The sequence below is a fragment of the Cydia pomonella genome, chromosome 7 (genome assembly GCF_033807575.1).
Source record: "Cydia pomonella isolate Wapato2018A chromosome 7, ilCydPomo1, whole genome shotgun sequence".
In the NCBI taxonomy this organism is placed as follows: domain Eukaryota; kingdom Metazoa; phylum Arthropoda; class Insecta; order Lepidoptera; family Tortricidae; genus Cydia; species Cydia pomonella.
In genome coordinates this window covers 20781761-20796759 of record NC_084709.1, presented here as the reverse complement: position 1 = coordinate 20796759, position 14999 = coordinate 20781761, and the positions used below count along the sequence as shown (strand labels likewise).

The window sequence follows — 14999 nt, the reverse complement described above, 5'->3', positions numbered from 1 at the left end:
CATTTGAAATTGGCAACACCAGCTATTTACGCACAGTGTTTTTACTGAACGTTTTTTAAATCAAAATTATTATTTTTCTTTGCGGTTATGTTGGCAGTAATGATGAAAAATAGAGCTTCATCTTCTTTTGTGAAGTGCATTTGTTGCGCCATCTATGACATTTACGTTTTAATTTATCAACATCACAATCTTTTGAATCTTCACATGTCGTTTCATTTCATTATCTGTGCCGTCGTGGACGAGACAAGAGGCCGCGCGTCTCGCTTCTCGCTTTACTTAATATTAAATAAAATTTAGTGCTACAAGATAATAACATGGCAGTTCCCGCTAATATTCAGGGAGAAGTTCTCTCTTTGATACATCAGTTTATGCTGGGTGTGGATAAATCGCTGGCTGCAGAAATATTGAAGAAAACTAAAGCGGTGAGTGCTTAACCCAAAGACCACGTGTGGGATGTCCACACGTGTTCTGTACCCGGCGCCTGCATGTAAGCTTTTTACCTCGTCTTAGAACCAAACTTGAAACCTGCAGTAGTTAAATGTACTTTTGGCAGTTATGTATACTTACATTACACTACACGTGAAAAATGCCACGAGTCCTTGAAATAGCAACATGAAAAAGGTTCACACAGATAAAAATTTTGAAGTATTCCTGTCTTCAAATGAGTCCACGTGTAATGGCTGCTATTTGAAGGATTTGGCAATTATGTATTATAATATTATATTTTTGTAGTATAATAGTAATATAATAGTAATATTTTTGTTCTAATTATTAAAGTGTTTGGTTATATGACGTAGTTTTCGGTAGGTAGGTTTTGTAGCGAGCCTATTTACACTTCTAAACTACTTATATTGTGTCGTGAGTTTTAAATTTTATGAATTTGAGTATAGGCAACTATGATGTTATTTGTTACATGATATCCTATGATTGAAATTAGCAATCGTCACTACCTCTGAGTTACCTCTCTATTTCTCCAAGAAGTCCAAGATACACAATGTATGGTGCAAGTGACATTTGAGTGTATATTTTTTTCAGAAACCGCGTCCTAAAAACCTACCAACGCTGCTAGATATATTCACAGAATATAAGAAAAAGGCGCCAGCCACCAAAAAACCAGCAGATAGGTAAGATAAACATTCCACATTTTATAGGTTATGTCATTGACTTGTAAATGTGCTTGGCTGAAGTCCCAAAAACTGTGGGTCCTTTGGGATAGTCTGACCAACTGAATCAATATTACATATTAAATTATTCCCTCGTGTAGTATCACCAAACACCTAACAGATACTCAATTTAATCTAAAACGCGAGTGGGCAAAATCGTGGTATTTGTCAATGGCGGGAAAACTAGGCTCTGAAATTACGCCAGGCTCCAGAATAATGGGTTCGGACCTCCCTAGAAGAGACTGGTGTAGACTTAATAGACTTCGTACTGGTCACGGTTGATGCGCCTACTACAAATACCGCTGTGGGTGGGTGGATTCTCCGGCCTGCAGCTGCGGTGCGGAAGCCCAAACCATCCAGCACATAATTCAAGATTGCCCTATAACGTGTTATGTCGCCGGTCCTCCCGAAGACCTTATCACCCTGAGCGACGAAGCCATGAAGTGGCTGACTGGTCTATGTGTAGACATTTAATTAATTATATTGTCTCTATTTTTACGATATGTATGCCATACGATTAAATTAAATTATTTATTTAAAAATGTGGTAAAATCTATGTTCTACATTGTTATTAAGCAAAATATACAATAATAATGTGGCCCTAGTGAGAAGGAATACAAGACTCACACAGCTCAGATGAAAATGGTTATAAGTCTCACATAACACTTGTAACCTTTTTGCCTGAGCAGTGCAAGACTTGTACCCCTTTTCACAAAAGCCACAATATCTTGTCTGATATTACAGCTCCTCTGATGACTCGAGCGATGATGAAGCACAAAAGAAACCAGCAGCAAAGCCAGTCTTGAATGGCAAAGCACCTGCACAAAAGAAGCAGCAGTCCTCAGATTCCGACAGCTCTAAGGAGGAGCAGAAACCGGCACAGGTAAAATGATTGACTTCATCAAAGTTATGGTTGCAACCACAGATATAAAATGTCAAAGATTGCGTGGCAACAATAAAAAGCGCTTGGAAGATTTAACAACTGGATTCGTCTTTAAGAGCTTACCCTCTGTCAAAACCACTGCCCAATGATCATATTGATTGTATGGGCTGACATTTCTCTGACGTGGCTAGTTGTATGTTACATAACATTACATACAAATACATTTGAGGTGCCCTTCTGCAAAAATGGCAGATTTTTTGTACAGAAAATTACGGACAAGGGTTCTCAAGTTTTTAAAAAGCCAACCAAAATCAGAATAATGTTTGTGTTATAAAAAGTAATAAATTTAGAATGATTAATATACGATTGTCCAAATTATTTACTTTTATAACAGTGTATTCCAGGATATCACTACCCACTATATCCCTTGAATGTATTTTTTTGTAATGTCTAGTCATCTAACCCTACATTCTGGTATATTAAGGGCCAGTTGCACCAACCACGCTAGACATACTGATCAACATCAATCAGCAGAAAACTGAACATTCCCATACAATAAAATTAGAGAACACTAATGGTGACACACGGTTTGAAGCAACCAACCTTTAAGCTGCTAGCAGCCGCTATGGATGTCACAAGTGGGCACATTATTTCATTTATGTATTCTGTCAGTTTATTTATAGCACACTGTTATCTTTAATTGAGCCTTGCCAAGGCAAGGCTCAATGACGGGAGGTGGACAGGAAAGGTGACCAAATGGAGGGGCCCCCTGGGCTCTAGAAAGAGAGGACATCCACTAGCCAGATGGCAGGACGAAATTGTTGCTACTGCGGGTAAGGAATGGCAAAGCGTAGCAAAAGACAGAAACAAATGGAAACAGCTGGAGGAGGCTTTTACCCAGAAGGGGGTCTACAGCAGAAAAATAAAAATTAATATTTATAAATATATATATCAAACGATAAAATTCTCTATGGAATATTGAAGCTCTAATAATAATAATAATAATCTTTAATTGTAAGCGTCATTCTAGATCTATGGTTGCAACACAGGACAGGAGATAAATTTTAGCATAATAATATATCTTAAATGTTTTTTTCTATTATGACATGACTCAAAATCATGTTGTTTAAAACTATGAAACTTGATTTTTAATGATGTTACAACTATTTATGATCAATCTGTGATTTTATAAAAAAAAATTCGTCACTACCTCTGAAATTAATCATTCAACATGTTAACTGTTTGTCTATTTGTGACTTTATTTAAATAGTGCCCTTTTGTATGCAGAAACCTAAGGCAGCAGCCACCCCAGCTAAACCTGCAGCCAAACCTGCGGCCAAGAAAGCAGAGTCATCAGATGACAGTGCCAGCAGTGATGATGCCACAGCACAACCCAAGAAACAACCAGTCAAGCCACAAGTCAACAATGTACCTAAACCAGCTGCCAAGAAACAGGAATCGTCATCTGATGACTCAAGTGATGAAGATGAGAAGCCAGCACCAAAGGCAACACCGGCAAAACCTGCACCTAAACCCACCCCGGCCAAGAAACAAGAGTCTTCTTCAGATGATAGTGACAGTGAGGATGAAAAACCTAAACAGGCTGCTAAGGCGCCAGCTAAACCTGCAGCAAAAGCACCTGCCAAGAAGGCTGACTCTTCATCAGATGATAGCAGCGAAGATGAAAAGCCAAAGCAAGCTGCTAAATCTCCAGTAAAGGCTCCAGCCAAGCCTACCCCAGCCAAAAAAGCTGACTCTTCATCTGATGATGACTCGAGTGATGAAGACAAGCCCAAACAGGCTGCCAAGACTCCTGTAAAAACACCTGCTAAGGCTCCCCCAGCTAAAAAACCAGCATCTTCTTCATCTGATGATTCTAGCGAAGATGAAAAGCCTAAACAAGCAGCCAAAACACCTGTGAAGACCCCGGCTAAGCCTGTTGCAGCTAAAAAGGCAGCATCCTCTTCCGATGATGATAGCAGCGAAGATGAAAAGCCAAAGCAAGCCACTAAAGCTCCAGTAAAGACTCCAGCCAAGCCCACACCAGCCAAAAAACCTGAGTCTTCATCCGATGATAGTAGTGAAGATGAAAAACCCAAGCAGGCTGCTAAAGCACCGGTGAAACCTGCACCAGCCAAGAAGGCAGAATCTTCATCTGACAGTGACAGTAGTGAAGATGAGAAACCAAAAAAAGCTGCAAAGACCCCAGTTAAGACACCAGTGAAACCTGCTGCCAAAAAACCTGAATCTTCATCAGAAGATGATAGCAGTGAAGACGAAAAACCAAATGCCATTCAGAAACCTAAGGCAGCCCTGGCTAAGCCTGTAGCTAAAGCTGCTAAGAAAGAATCTTCATCGGACGAAGATAGCAGTGAAGACGAAAAGCCTGCAAAGAAGGCTCCAGCGAAACCCACTACCCCAGCTAAGAAGGATTCGTCTGATTCCGATAGTGACTCTAGTGAAGACGAGAAACCTGCAGCTAAGAAGACACCAGCAAAGACCCCAGCTAAGAAACAGGAATCGTCTGATGATTCAGAAGAGGATGAACCGCCTAAGAAGAAGTCATTCAGTCAGGATGAAAGCATGGACACATCTCACCAGGTAATGACAATTTAACAATTTCCTACTACAGTTATAGGGAGCGTGCGTGAACTGTAGGAGGCAGCACAGGAGCCGTCAGATTTTTGGCGCGAGGCGTAAATGTGATGTTTTTTGTTCTGATGTAGCCCACAAGATGGCAGAACCTACTATGCACAAGAAAACACGTGACGTGTACATGTGCATGTTTATGGTTCCGATTCAGGCCATAAGATGGCAGACCCTCCAACGCGCACGGTCCCTATAGTATTTTTCATACATACTTCTTGATATTGGGTCTAAGTGAAGTGTGACCAGTCTTGACCCTTTGAATGCCAAACATTCTTAACCCTAGGTTCACGACTACGTGCCGTGCACAATAGGCATGGCTTTCAAAGAATAAGAGTTAGACCATGCTAAGTTGGCAGCGATTTTGATAGCCCAGATGGGGCAAGTGTTATTTTAAACGTTAAACTTCTATGAGATTCTAGTCAATATCTTCTCACTTATGACCCAGATATCCCGCTTTATGGTCATTTATAAAATATATACCTTGATATGTGGCAGTTTTTAACAGTGAATATATATTTTTCACCACACCAGTTCGTAAAGGCTCTTTTGATACTAAGTGATGATTTTAAATGACAAATATTTGATAGCTTTCATTACGATTTGATTTGTAAAGTTTTACAGTTAGTATTTTTCTGGCGTTAGTGCGGTGAAAACTTGTTTTCAATCAGTGGCAAAATTTGTTTAACCCAGGAAACTTTCGCTTGCTTTTTGGGTTTCAATATTAGCCCGACAGGTTAAACTGCCCGCTTGTAAAACAAATAACTCTTGCAGGGCAACCGCAAGAGAAAAGCATCAGGCAGTGAGGCTACTCCAGCAAAGAAGCCATACAGCAATTTTGTAAAGGTATTTTTCATTTCTTTTAGGAAACATACATTATTGTTAATCTAACAATGGGTATTTTTGTGACAAGTAACATTTGGTTACAATCGTTACAAAGTAGATATTGTACAGTATGTTGCAATTTTCCCTTTCATCTACAAAGTTTGCCATCATACAAAAATGCCCAAACACTCTTTCTAATAGTTTTAGGTTTAACTTGAACAATACTTATAATTTTACTTTACAGTACATATGGGGCTACTTTATAGCACTAGTGCGAGAAGTAGCATATTACGTTACTGTGTCGAACATTTAAAGGGCCATATGTACTGTAAAACGTTGTACGATACATGTGCGAATAGGTAATTCGCAACTCGTGTCGATTTAAAACACTCCCTTCGGTCGTGTTTTAATTTGTCGCCACTCGTTTCGAATTTCCTATTTTTCGCACTTGTATCGTAATGTACTATTTTATGTGTGGTATAAAAACGCCTGTCGAAAGGATGAGCTAAATAAAATTCAAAAATTTGTTCTGCAAGTAGGCCTTAAGGGCTCTTTCACAAGTCAATACAACATTTATAGTGACATGAAAAATACATAGCAACATTTATAAATACAACAGCCAATACCTGCGTAAACATTACATTATAATAATCTTAAAATAAATAATTACGACAGTATACCAGAGAGAGTCTCTATGTTTAATAATCTATTAATTTTGGGGATGTAAAAGGTTCAAAATGCCAGATTATGTATATATACTAATAAAATTTGGAGGTGTAAAGTATCTCCAAGCGTCAAAATGAAATTTTAGTAAATGAATCTGGTCAAGACTATTAAGCTAACAGTCTTATAAACAAATGATACAGAATACATAACTAGTATGTATCCAATAAGTTTAGTATTTTATACAATATTACAGAGACATGTAGTCTACATGGATAATACATTAAGATTGGAGATGTTAAAGGTCCCCACGGTCTGAGAAAGAGAATAGTACCTATTAATAAGATTTGGAGGTGTAAAGGCTCTCCAACTGTAAAAAAAATAAAAATAAAGTGTATGAAATACATGTGTCACGTCAAGAGACTGTTACACTAACAATCTTAAAACGAATAAGCGCCACTTGCACCGTCGCACTAATCTGGGGTTAACCAGTTAAATAATAATAATAAGTTAAACCATTAACCCAGTGTACTCGTAACCATGGTAACTCCAGGATTAACTGGTTAACCCCGAGTTAGTGATTCAAGTGGCCTCAAGTGTATAAAAAAAGAATACACAAGGTTGCGGTCCGTTTCTTTCCTTACATTTAAATGCAGGATGTCGCTATAATATGCGCATAGCGATGTCTCGCTCAAAATTCCGAGCGACGTGTGAATCGGATGCATTGTGCCATGCCCCTTACTGATAGATATCAAAAACTCGTTTCAACGCATCTTCCATTACGGACTAAAACTGGCTAAAAACCGACAATGGTGGACTCTCCATTGATATGTTATAGTTCGCTCAATAGAAAGCCTGACTATGTCATTTCCTTACATTTAAATTTTCTTTTCACTATGATCAGTCAGCCTCCGTGAATGTCCGACTTTCTACTAAGGCTAACAATGTCGTAATTATAAATATTTAGTAATCCAATAACAATTCATATTCCATGAGCTATACATCTACATCTGGAGATCCTAAGAACAGACCCAGCTCTAATTCCTGGTGAAGCCCTGTAGGTTTTGGTGGTGTCACATGAGCTCGCGGGGCTCCCGCGCTGTCGCGGCAGGCCGCCGCCAGGTAGTGGGCGGCGCGCCGGCGCGGTGTGGCGGGGCCGCCGCGGACCAAGGGCGGTCATAAGTAGGTTTTAATTATTTTTACTGTTATTTTTAGTTTAAAAACTTTAAATAAAAACACATCATATAGATAAATAACATTTATAATTCAGGTAATTTACTTAGTACATTTACGAGTTCAAATAAAAACGTGTATAACCAACACTTATCATCATTAGCCGGGTCCACACAGCGAGCATACGCGTGACGCGATTTCCTCGCGCACAAAACGGCCAATGTTGTTTGGTGCGCGTGGTTATTTTGTTCCGTACATCAAATTGGAAAATTGAATAAAGACTAATGTTGTAAATGAATATGCTTTTACGTATCAAATACATGGATATGGGATGCTTGAGATCCCAAGTTTACGAATAGGGGAATTTGAGATGATTGATGTTTAATTTGGTTGTAAATTTAAAATTTAATAAATAGACGGATATTGGTGTACGAGTCTTCTATCGCTAAATATCGCTGCGTGGGAAGCACCATCTCCCTGAAAGTGATACCTTCAATTTGTGTCTTGCTATTTAATTGAGAACATAGCAAGTCGAATCACTCCTTTTTTTAAATGCGTTTAAAATTCGCCTTGACTTATTTTCTAATCTCAAAAGAGCAGATTTCCATATCTTTGATATTTATAGATTTGTTGCACCCAAAATCTTCTGCAACTTGTTCGTTGTTGTTTTTTCTTTTGGATTGTTTTGAAAAGCAAAATAAAACATACACGAGCCACGGCAGGGCATATGTGCAGCACCATTTTGAACAGCTGACTGAGGGACGCCATCTTGCCGAGCAAATCGGCTCGGCTGAGGCAAAAGTTACACGAGGACGCGGCCGCGCGAGGCCCGTCGTTTGCCGCGCGAGGAAATTTCCTCGCAAGGCTGCTCGCTCTGTGCGGACCCGCCTACTAGTGAATTTCGTCGGCTCATTATTTAGTGGAACCTCTATGCTTGAGTACTACATAAGCGTAGAGGTTACACAAAAAAACGTGCTAAAAATGATATTATTATAATTATAGAGAATAAGAAACTCCTTGGATTTCACGGGCCTATAAATCCCAGTCTTTTGATAGGCTTGCGTGGGGATACAGCTCCAATACGCAGAGACCCCTTGGAGAGCTTTAATGTCATGTAGAAGGACGCCTGCTGGAATCCGTTCACAGGCGCAACAATAGACCCATGAACCAGTCGTAGCAGGCATTGGCACTATTGTAGAAAAAGAAAAAGTAATATTAAAACAAATGAATAAATATTATAGGACATTATTTCACAAATTGACCAAGTCCCATTCCCACAGTGAGATCAATAAGGCTTGTGTTGTGGGTACTTAGACAACGATATATATAATATATAAATATTTATAAAATACTTAGAAACACCCATGACTCAGAAACAAATATCCATGCTCATCACACAAATAAATGCCCTTAACAGGATTTGAACCCGTGACCATCGGCCTCATAGGCAGGGTCACTACCCACTAGGCCAAACCGGTCGTCGGAACAGTATAACGGTCAATGGATTGAAGTTATTATTTAATAACGTGAAAAAAAGATAAAACATACCTTTTCCTTGTGTATCATGTAACTTCAGTAACTAAATAATATACGACATCCAGAAAAATCACACGCGCAGATTATTTATTGGTCAAGTCATCGAGAAGAGCGGTTGCACTAATTATGTTGTGTTGACTTGCATGGTAAAAACAAATTGATAATAAAAACAAATGACGATTATACACCATGCACGGGTTCAAGTAACCCGACAGATTTTAATATTCCTGAGGTCATTAGGTTATATTACGGTAATATTCTCAGTAAATTACGTTACCGAACCTTTCCCATAACGGAAATGCTCGCCCATCACTAGTCAAGAATACACCTTTAAAATCTGTCGGGTTATTCGAGTCAGTGTATATCCTTAGAAAGCTGGTTTATCAGTCTCGAAGGCTGTGGTTGGTTATCGTGTATGGAATAATTACTTTTGGGGACTTATCACTCACCCCTACCGTGCGCTAGCGCTGTTACCACTGAGTGCAATGTCGAAAAGCCCAAGTTCAATGTTATATTATATGCATACTTGCTGTTGGCTGTTGTCACTTTACAATATCTCGGAACATTCATACCTTTATATAACGGTATGACGTCATACCGGTTAAATCTTAGGTAGCCGGATAAATTTATTTCGCTACCGCAAAAAACGGTACCGTTATTTTTCGGGTACCTTAACCGCTTTCATAAAGGTACCCTAAAGCCGCCCGCGCCTTGCGCCAACATGGTCCTATTGGATGAAACTGTCTATGTAAGTGTAAGCCCGTAAACCCTTTTGATTTTATTTTATACTATCAGTTTGGCTATAATAACGGAAAAAATACCGGTACCGTTATTTTAAAACTGTAGCGATACCTTTATATTGGAGGCGCGCGGCCTATCCAGTATAATGTATCGGTATCGTAATTTTATACCGCTACCATACCGTTACACCGTAACCGAAATCAGTCCCTGCTGTCAAGGCGTCCTTATGGCAAGCGACAAAGTGGGACGTTTTGCCGACCGCGGTCATATATGATGATTGTACTCATTTAACTTATGGAGTACTTGTAATTTATATTTTTACTAAACAAATTAATACCAAAGAAGTGATAGTTCCTTTGTATCATGTCATATTTTACAGCATGGAGTTTAATTCGGATACTTAAATTGTGCTCATTCAATATAGAATTTGAATATGGAAAAGCACGGAAAATTATTGTATACATTCCACGCTGCTTCTGATAGTGTTCGCATAAGGGATACCTACTATCTGGGATTTGCCTACGCCCACGCTATCGCCTAGATGTACAGAGTGGTACCCCCATCAAATTTATCCTCCGCTAAGCGGTCTACAAAACATTGGACGGAGGCCCCACGCATACATATATTTGTCACATTTTCTGCAAAGCAACGAAACTAGGCCGGCACCATCAATTCAGACTTCTAATGGCCTACATTGTTAATACATTCACTGCCAGACAAAAAACGGCGCACTACCCCAGAAACCGGTGGTCTATAGCTGCGTACAAAACAACCCGCCCAGCGGGTTGTCCGGCATCTGAACAAAGTTTACATGCGCCCACCAGGTGGTTTCCCGGCAGTGAATGTGTTAATGACAAAAATATATACCCTAAAAATATATAAATATATCCTAATATTTTATTGGAATGTGGAATAACATTATGTCGAGGCCAAATAATAGAATTTGATAATTTCATGAAATTCCAGGTTAAAATGTATCACTTTATGATAAATAGTTAGGTTACAACCGATCATACCATGAAATTTTAAGTTCTGGCCACAACATATGCACCACTATTTCTATATTATTTCTATTTCTATATTAGCGCGAGCTGATTGGTTTAATAATTTTTAGCACTTTATAACGTCATCCACCACACTTTCTAGGGCTCATCGAACAACACTTCCACACCCAGCGATAATAACAATAAACCCACTCCATTCCGTCGCGTGGCCGAGGAGAAGGTGGAAGTCGACCCTAGACTTAAGGACAATTCGTTCGACGCTAAGGTAAATGCCCCCAAATTTGACAAGCCAAGGCAACTCTACGTACAAACGTTCTACTGGCTTATAATTTCGGGCATTTACTTTAATGAACTAACTATGTAGGGTTGTCTTGGTCGTGTATTTATAAGCTTCTCTCTCTCAGGAGGGTGAAGATGGTGAGGAAGACAACGAAGATGGAGGCTTTAAGTCCGGATTCGGGGGCAGAGGAGGGTTCCGCGGACGAGGGGGGGACCGAGGAGGATTCAGAGGTCGCGGGGGTTTCGATAGGGGAGGCCGGGGAGGGTTCGACCGCGGAGGGCGGGGCGGGCGCGGGGGCTTCGGTGACAGGGGAGGGCGCGGGGGCTTCGGCGACAGGGGAGGGCGCGGGGGCTTCGGCGACAGGGGAGGGCGCGGGGGCTTCGGCGACAGGGGAGGCTTCCGGGGCCGCGGGGGGGACCGAGGGGGCCGCGGCGGCGACCGGGGAGGGTTCCGGGGCCGCGGCGGTGACCGAGGAGGCCGCGGAGGTGACCGCAACTCGTGGGGTGGAAACCGGGGAGGTGGCTTCAACAAAAGCTTCAATGACAGAAAGAGTTTTGATAGCGGAGACAGCCAGAACAAGAAGATTACGTTCGATTAAATAGGTAGGTGTGTTATTTGGTAAAATTACCCTAGTTTTTTTTATTTGTTCTACAACATTTATTTGTTTTATTTATCTACTACTCTACTTATTTATTTCAAACTTCTACTACTCTATTTATTTATTTCAAATTATGATCATTTATTTTGTCTCGTAAGGGGACTTCCTGGACGGTGTCGGTGACAATGTAATCACATACAATTTTAAAGCTATTTAAATTTACAAAATAGACCAAAAAATGATATATTTTATTACTAAACTTTATTCAAGTCCCTTTCTAAACAAGACTATAGGAACCTGAAATTGTGTGATAAAACTGCGCAACCTAATTGTGTTTGGGGTTTAAAGAATTGGCTTGATGAGTATTTAGTTGCCTGTAGAAAGAAAAGTACAGTCAGCGATAAAAGCTTGTACCAAAAATGCAATTTCTGCCAAAAACTTATTATTTAATATATGACATCTAATTCAGTTTTTTTATCCACAGAGCGGTGCCCGCGGCTCTTGGGGCGAGCGAGCGAACCAGGACCTAAAGCACACGCGCGGCAAGTCCTTTAAGCACGAGAAGACCAAGAAGAAACGCGGCTCCTACCGCGGCGGCGCCATCGACACCGGCGTGCACTCCATCAAGTTCGACGACTGACCGACCTGACTACTCTACTATTTAGTGAGTTTGACCAGACAAACGGTGGCATATAAGATATACAGCGGCATGAAAATGTTGAGCATGACTGACATGTAACAAGAAATAAGGTCCTAAAGAGTCTCTTACCTTACTTACAAATTTTGCAATAAAGCTTAAAGAACCATCCAAGCTAATATCAAATTGGCAATTTGATCTGAAAAAAAAATGGCGTCAATCTCATCTAGCATCCACACGGCAATTTCATAGTGGAATCGGCGAGCCAATGTGTCATAATTTAATTTTTGCGTCTACACCTATTGACAATGATAATTTAATCAGATTGGGCGAAACATTGTCCCGTCAGGACTGGTCTTAAAAAATGTCAACAATGTGTATGTTCTTTCTTTAAACCAGAGGCAGATATGGTAAACAGTTTGTATTGCAGTTTAAGTCTTGTGCCACTGAAATATTGATGTAGTTTTTACAAGCTATGGAATACTTATCTGTTACTTTCGCATGAAAATCCTCATGGTCGGGTATCATCTTCTGTGGATGCTCAACATTTTTATGTTTTAACTGTAACATTTTAAATTTAGACAAATATTGATCATAACTATCATAAGGTTGAATTCTAATATCGCGTAGAGCTCGTGCAGTTTTCTTTAAGATAAATAGCGACAGAAACTATGAAAATGCCATGAAGTATTTCACAGTATTCAATGGACATGCCACAAATATTGCAAATATAACATTCTCTTTATTTAAATATTGAATAGCTCCCCAAGTTACGTCTAGTTATTATATTGACCGTTCAGTGTATAAAGTGTAAGTCTTATTTCTTGATGCATTTCCCATATTATAGTAATAATATTTTATCAATATTAATTTAGGTTTTGAGCCTATTGATTTTACTCTTTAAGGACTATATTTTTTATAAAAGTAAACAGTAACTTTGACATGCATTGCTTAATTAAAAAATTGGGTTAGTCTAAATAAATTCAAAAACAACTATCGTCTTCTGATTGTTTTTGGATCAACCATTTCAAGTGTTTAATTGATTGTGATGTTGATAACTTTCCAAGGATCGTATTTAATGACCGAAGAGATTTTTAACTGTTTTAAATACAACTTTAATAATAAATACCAGTTTTTGAAAGTTATCACATTGTCTAAATAGTTCTTGTATAGTAAGATGGTATTTAGATATCTTATTTTGGTTCTAATAGAGTAATGAAACTTGTAAATACGTTATTATAAGCTATCGTCGATTCATTTTCGAACTTCTCGTTAAGTGTAGGTTATTATAGTCATAAGATAAAATTGTTTTATCTAGATACATAAGCCGCCTCTAAATAAAAAAGGTTTTGACTATAAATCTGTCTTTTCTTACCTACTCAACATTGCATTGCAGTGTTCAGGAAGCAAAATTCTAAATCATCAAATTTCAGGTTATATAAAAGTACCAGATTTTAGCAAAATGACACCGCTGTACTGGCACCATTCTTAGACTGGTGCCTGCTTGGCTAATGACAGATGCAACCAAAGGGTATAATAATATATGTATAGTAAAATGAAACTGCTAAAACGCTGCAATTAAAAAAAAGATTTTGCAGGTTCAACTTTCATTAGTCATACTCAGTGCCCGTAAAGCCCGTTTTTACGAAGTACCTAATATAAGTCTGCTTAACAGCCTCGGCATCGACGCCTTAGCGGTTAACAATCAAAGAACATATTATAATGAGATAATCACGTACAAAATCTAATGTGCTCGCACACGGGCTAGCCCCTCGCGCGATGGAGCATTTCTGTAAGATTTTATATTCTCTATAGACTGGAGCGCCCTTATCACTATCAGCTTCACTTACACCGTGTAGAAGCACAGTACGCCCGTCATTGTTGCCAAATTGTTTCTCCAGCGTGTGTCAACTTACTAAAGCCCGACCAGAAATATATGATCATTGTCAAGAGGGCGCTGTTATTGTCACGTATAGGGTGACAGTTCAGTTTAGTCTAAAAAAATATGTTCCAATGAAATTCCGCAATATGGCGCGTGATCATATATTACTGAGGGCCTACCGCGAACCACGTTCGACGTGTTGCGTCTCTGTCGCACTTGTACATTTGTACGTGAGGGAGGCAACACGTCGAACGTGGAAAATCGAAGTTCGTCAATTGCGGGCATTTTTCTTTGTCACTCTTAATTTGGTCCTAGTGAGAGTAAAAGAGAAAGATCCCCGCAATTTGCGAATTTCGGTTTTCGCAGTAGGCCCCCTGGTCAGGCTTTATACATATATTATTATACTCGTGTACTCGTATGGAAGGTAGAGGCAAGGAACAAAATCTCCATATACCTACAATACCTAGAATACTTGAGGAAAAAATCTAATCATAGACAGCGCACTTCACTCCGTCAATAACGCCTAGGTTCTTAGCTACTCTAGCGCTACTCTGAAGAGATTTGGAACTATTGTTTATAGCTGACAGCCGGACACTTGCAACAATTCTGCCTAAGGAGTTTCTGTTCCTTACCTCTACTTTCCATAATCACTCGGATCGCTTTGCTGTCAATGTCACTCTTCGCTCCCGTTCCGTTTCGCGTGTAGTGTACTAAAATATAAAAGTTCGGTACTAAAATACAAATACACAAGCCTAAGTGCAACTTATTGGTTTTCCACTATGATGTATCTGCAGAATTATTTTGAAAACGGACCTTGAAAAAATAAAACGTGAGGTAGTATCAAAGAGTAAAGTAAGTATATAGGGTAGTATGAACATAGTCTTTTACAGTGTTGCCAGGCGTACGATAATTTGGGCTAAAACGTAGTGATTATATGCTCTTTGATTTGGGCTTCCGTACGATGTACG

The 14999-nt window shown here is 39.4% G+C and overlaps 1 protein-coding gene across 2 annotated transcripts; it reads left to right on the top strand.

The window, feature by feature from the left end:
- Positions 1-211: 211 nt before the first annotated feature.
- On the top strand, positions 212-13509 carry LOC133520123 (nucleolar protein dao-5-like). Of its 2 annotated transcripts, none has more exons than XM_061854452.1 (7): positions 212-422; positions 1036-1124; positions 1908-2046; positions 3334-4647; positions 5467-5538; positions 11039-11516; positions 11997-12101. In XM_061854452.1, the coding sequence occupies exons 1-6, from the start codon at positions 315-317 to the stop codon at positions 11510-11512; spliced, it is 2196 nt and encodes a 731-aa protein (XP_061710436.1). In that variant the 5' UTR covers positions 212-314; the 3' UTR covers positions 11513-11516; positions 11997-12101. The 2 variants fall into 2 exon arrangements, with proteins under 2 accessions (XP_061710436.1, XP_061710438.1); XM_061854454.1 differs by lacking the exon at positions 11039-11516 and adding an exon at positions 10777-10899 and having other exon boundaries at positions 221-422; positions 11997-13509.
- The last annotated feature ends 1490 nt before the right edge of the window (positions 13510-14999 follow it).

What these genes read in the sequence shown, in the direction of transcription:
- LOC133520123 (XM_061854452.1), top strand. Translation starts at nt 315, where the DNA reads ATGGCAGTTCCCGCTAATATTCAGGGAGAAGTTCTCTCTTTGATACAT. An exon ending in GCATGGACACATCTCACCAG is followed by an intron (nt 4,648 to 5,466) that starts GTAATGACAATT and finishes TAACTCTTGCAG; the next exon opens with GGCAACCGCAAGAGAAAAGC. An exon ending in CATACAGCAATTTTGTAAAG is followed by an intron (nt 5,539 to 11,038) that starts GTATTTTTCATT and finishes TCTCTCTCTCAG; the next exon opens with GAGGGTGAAGATGGTGAGGA.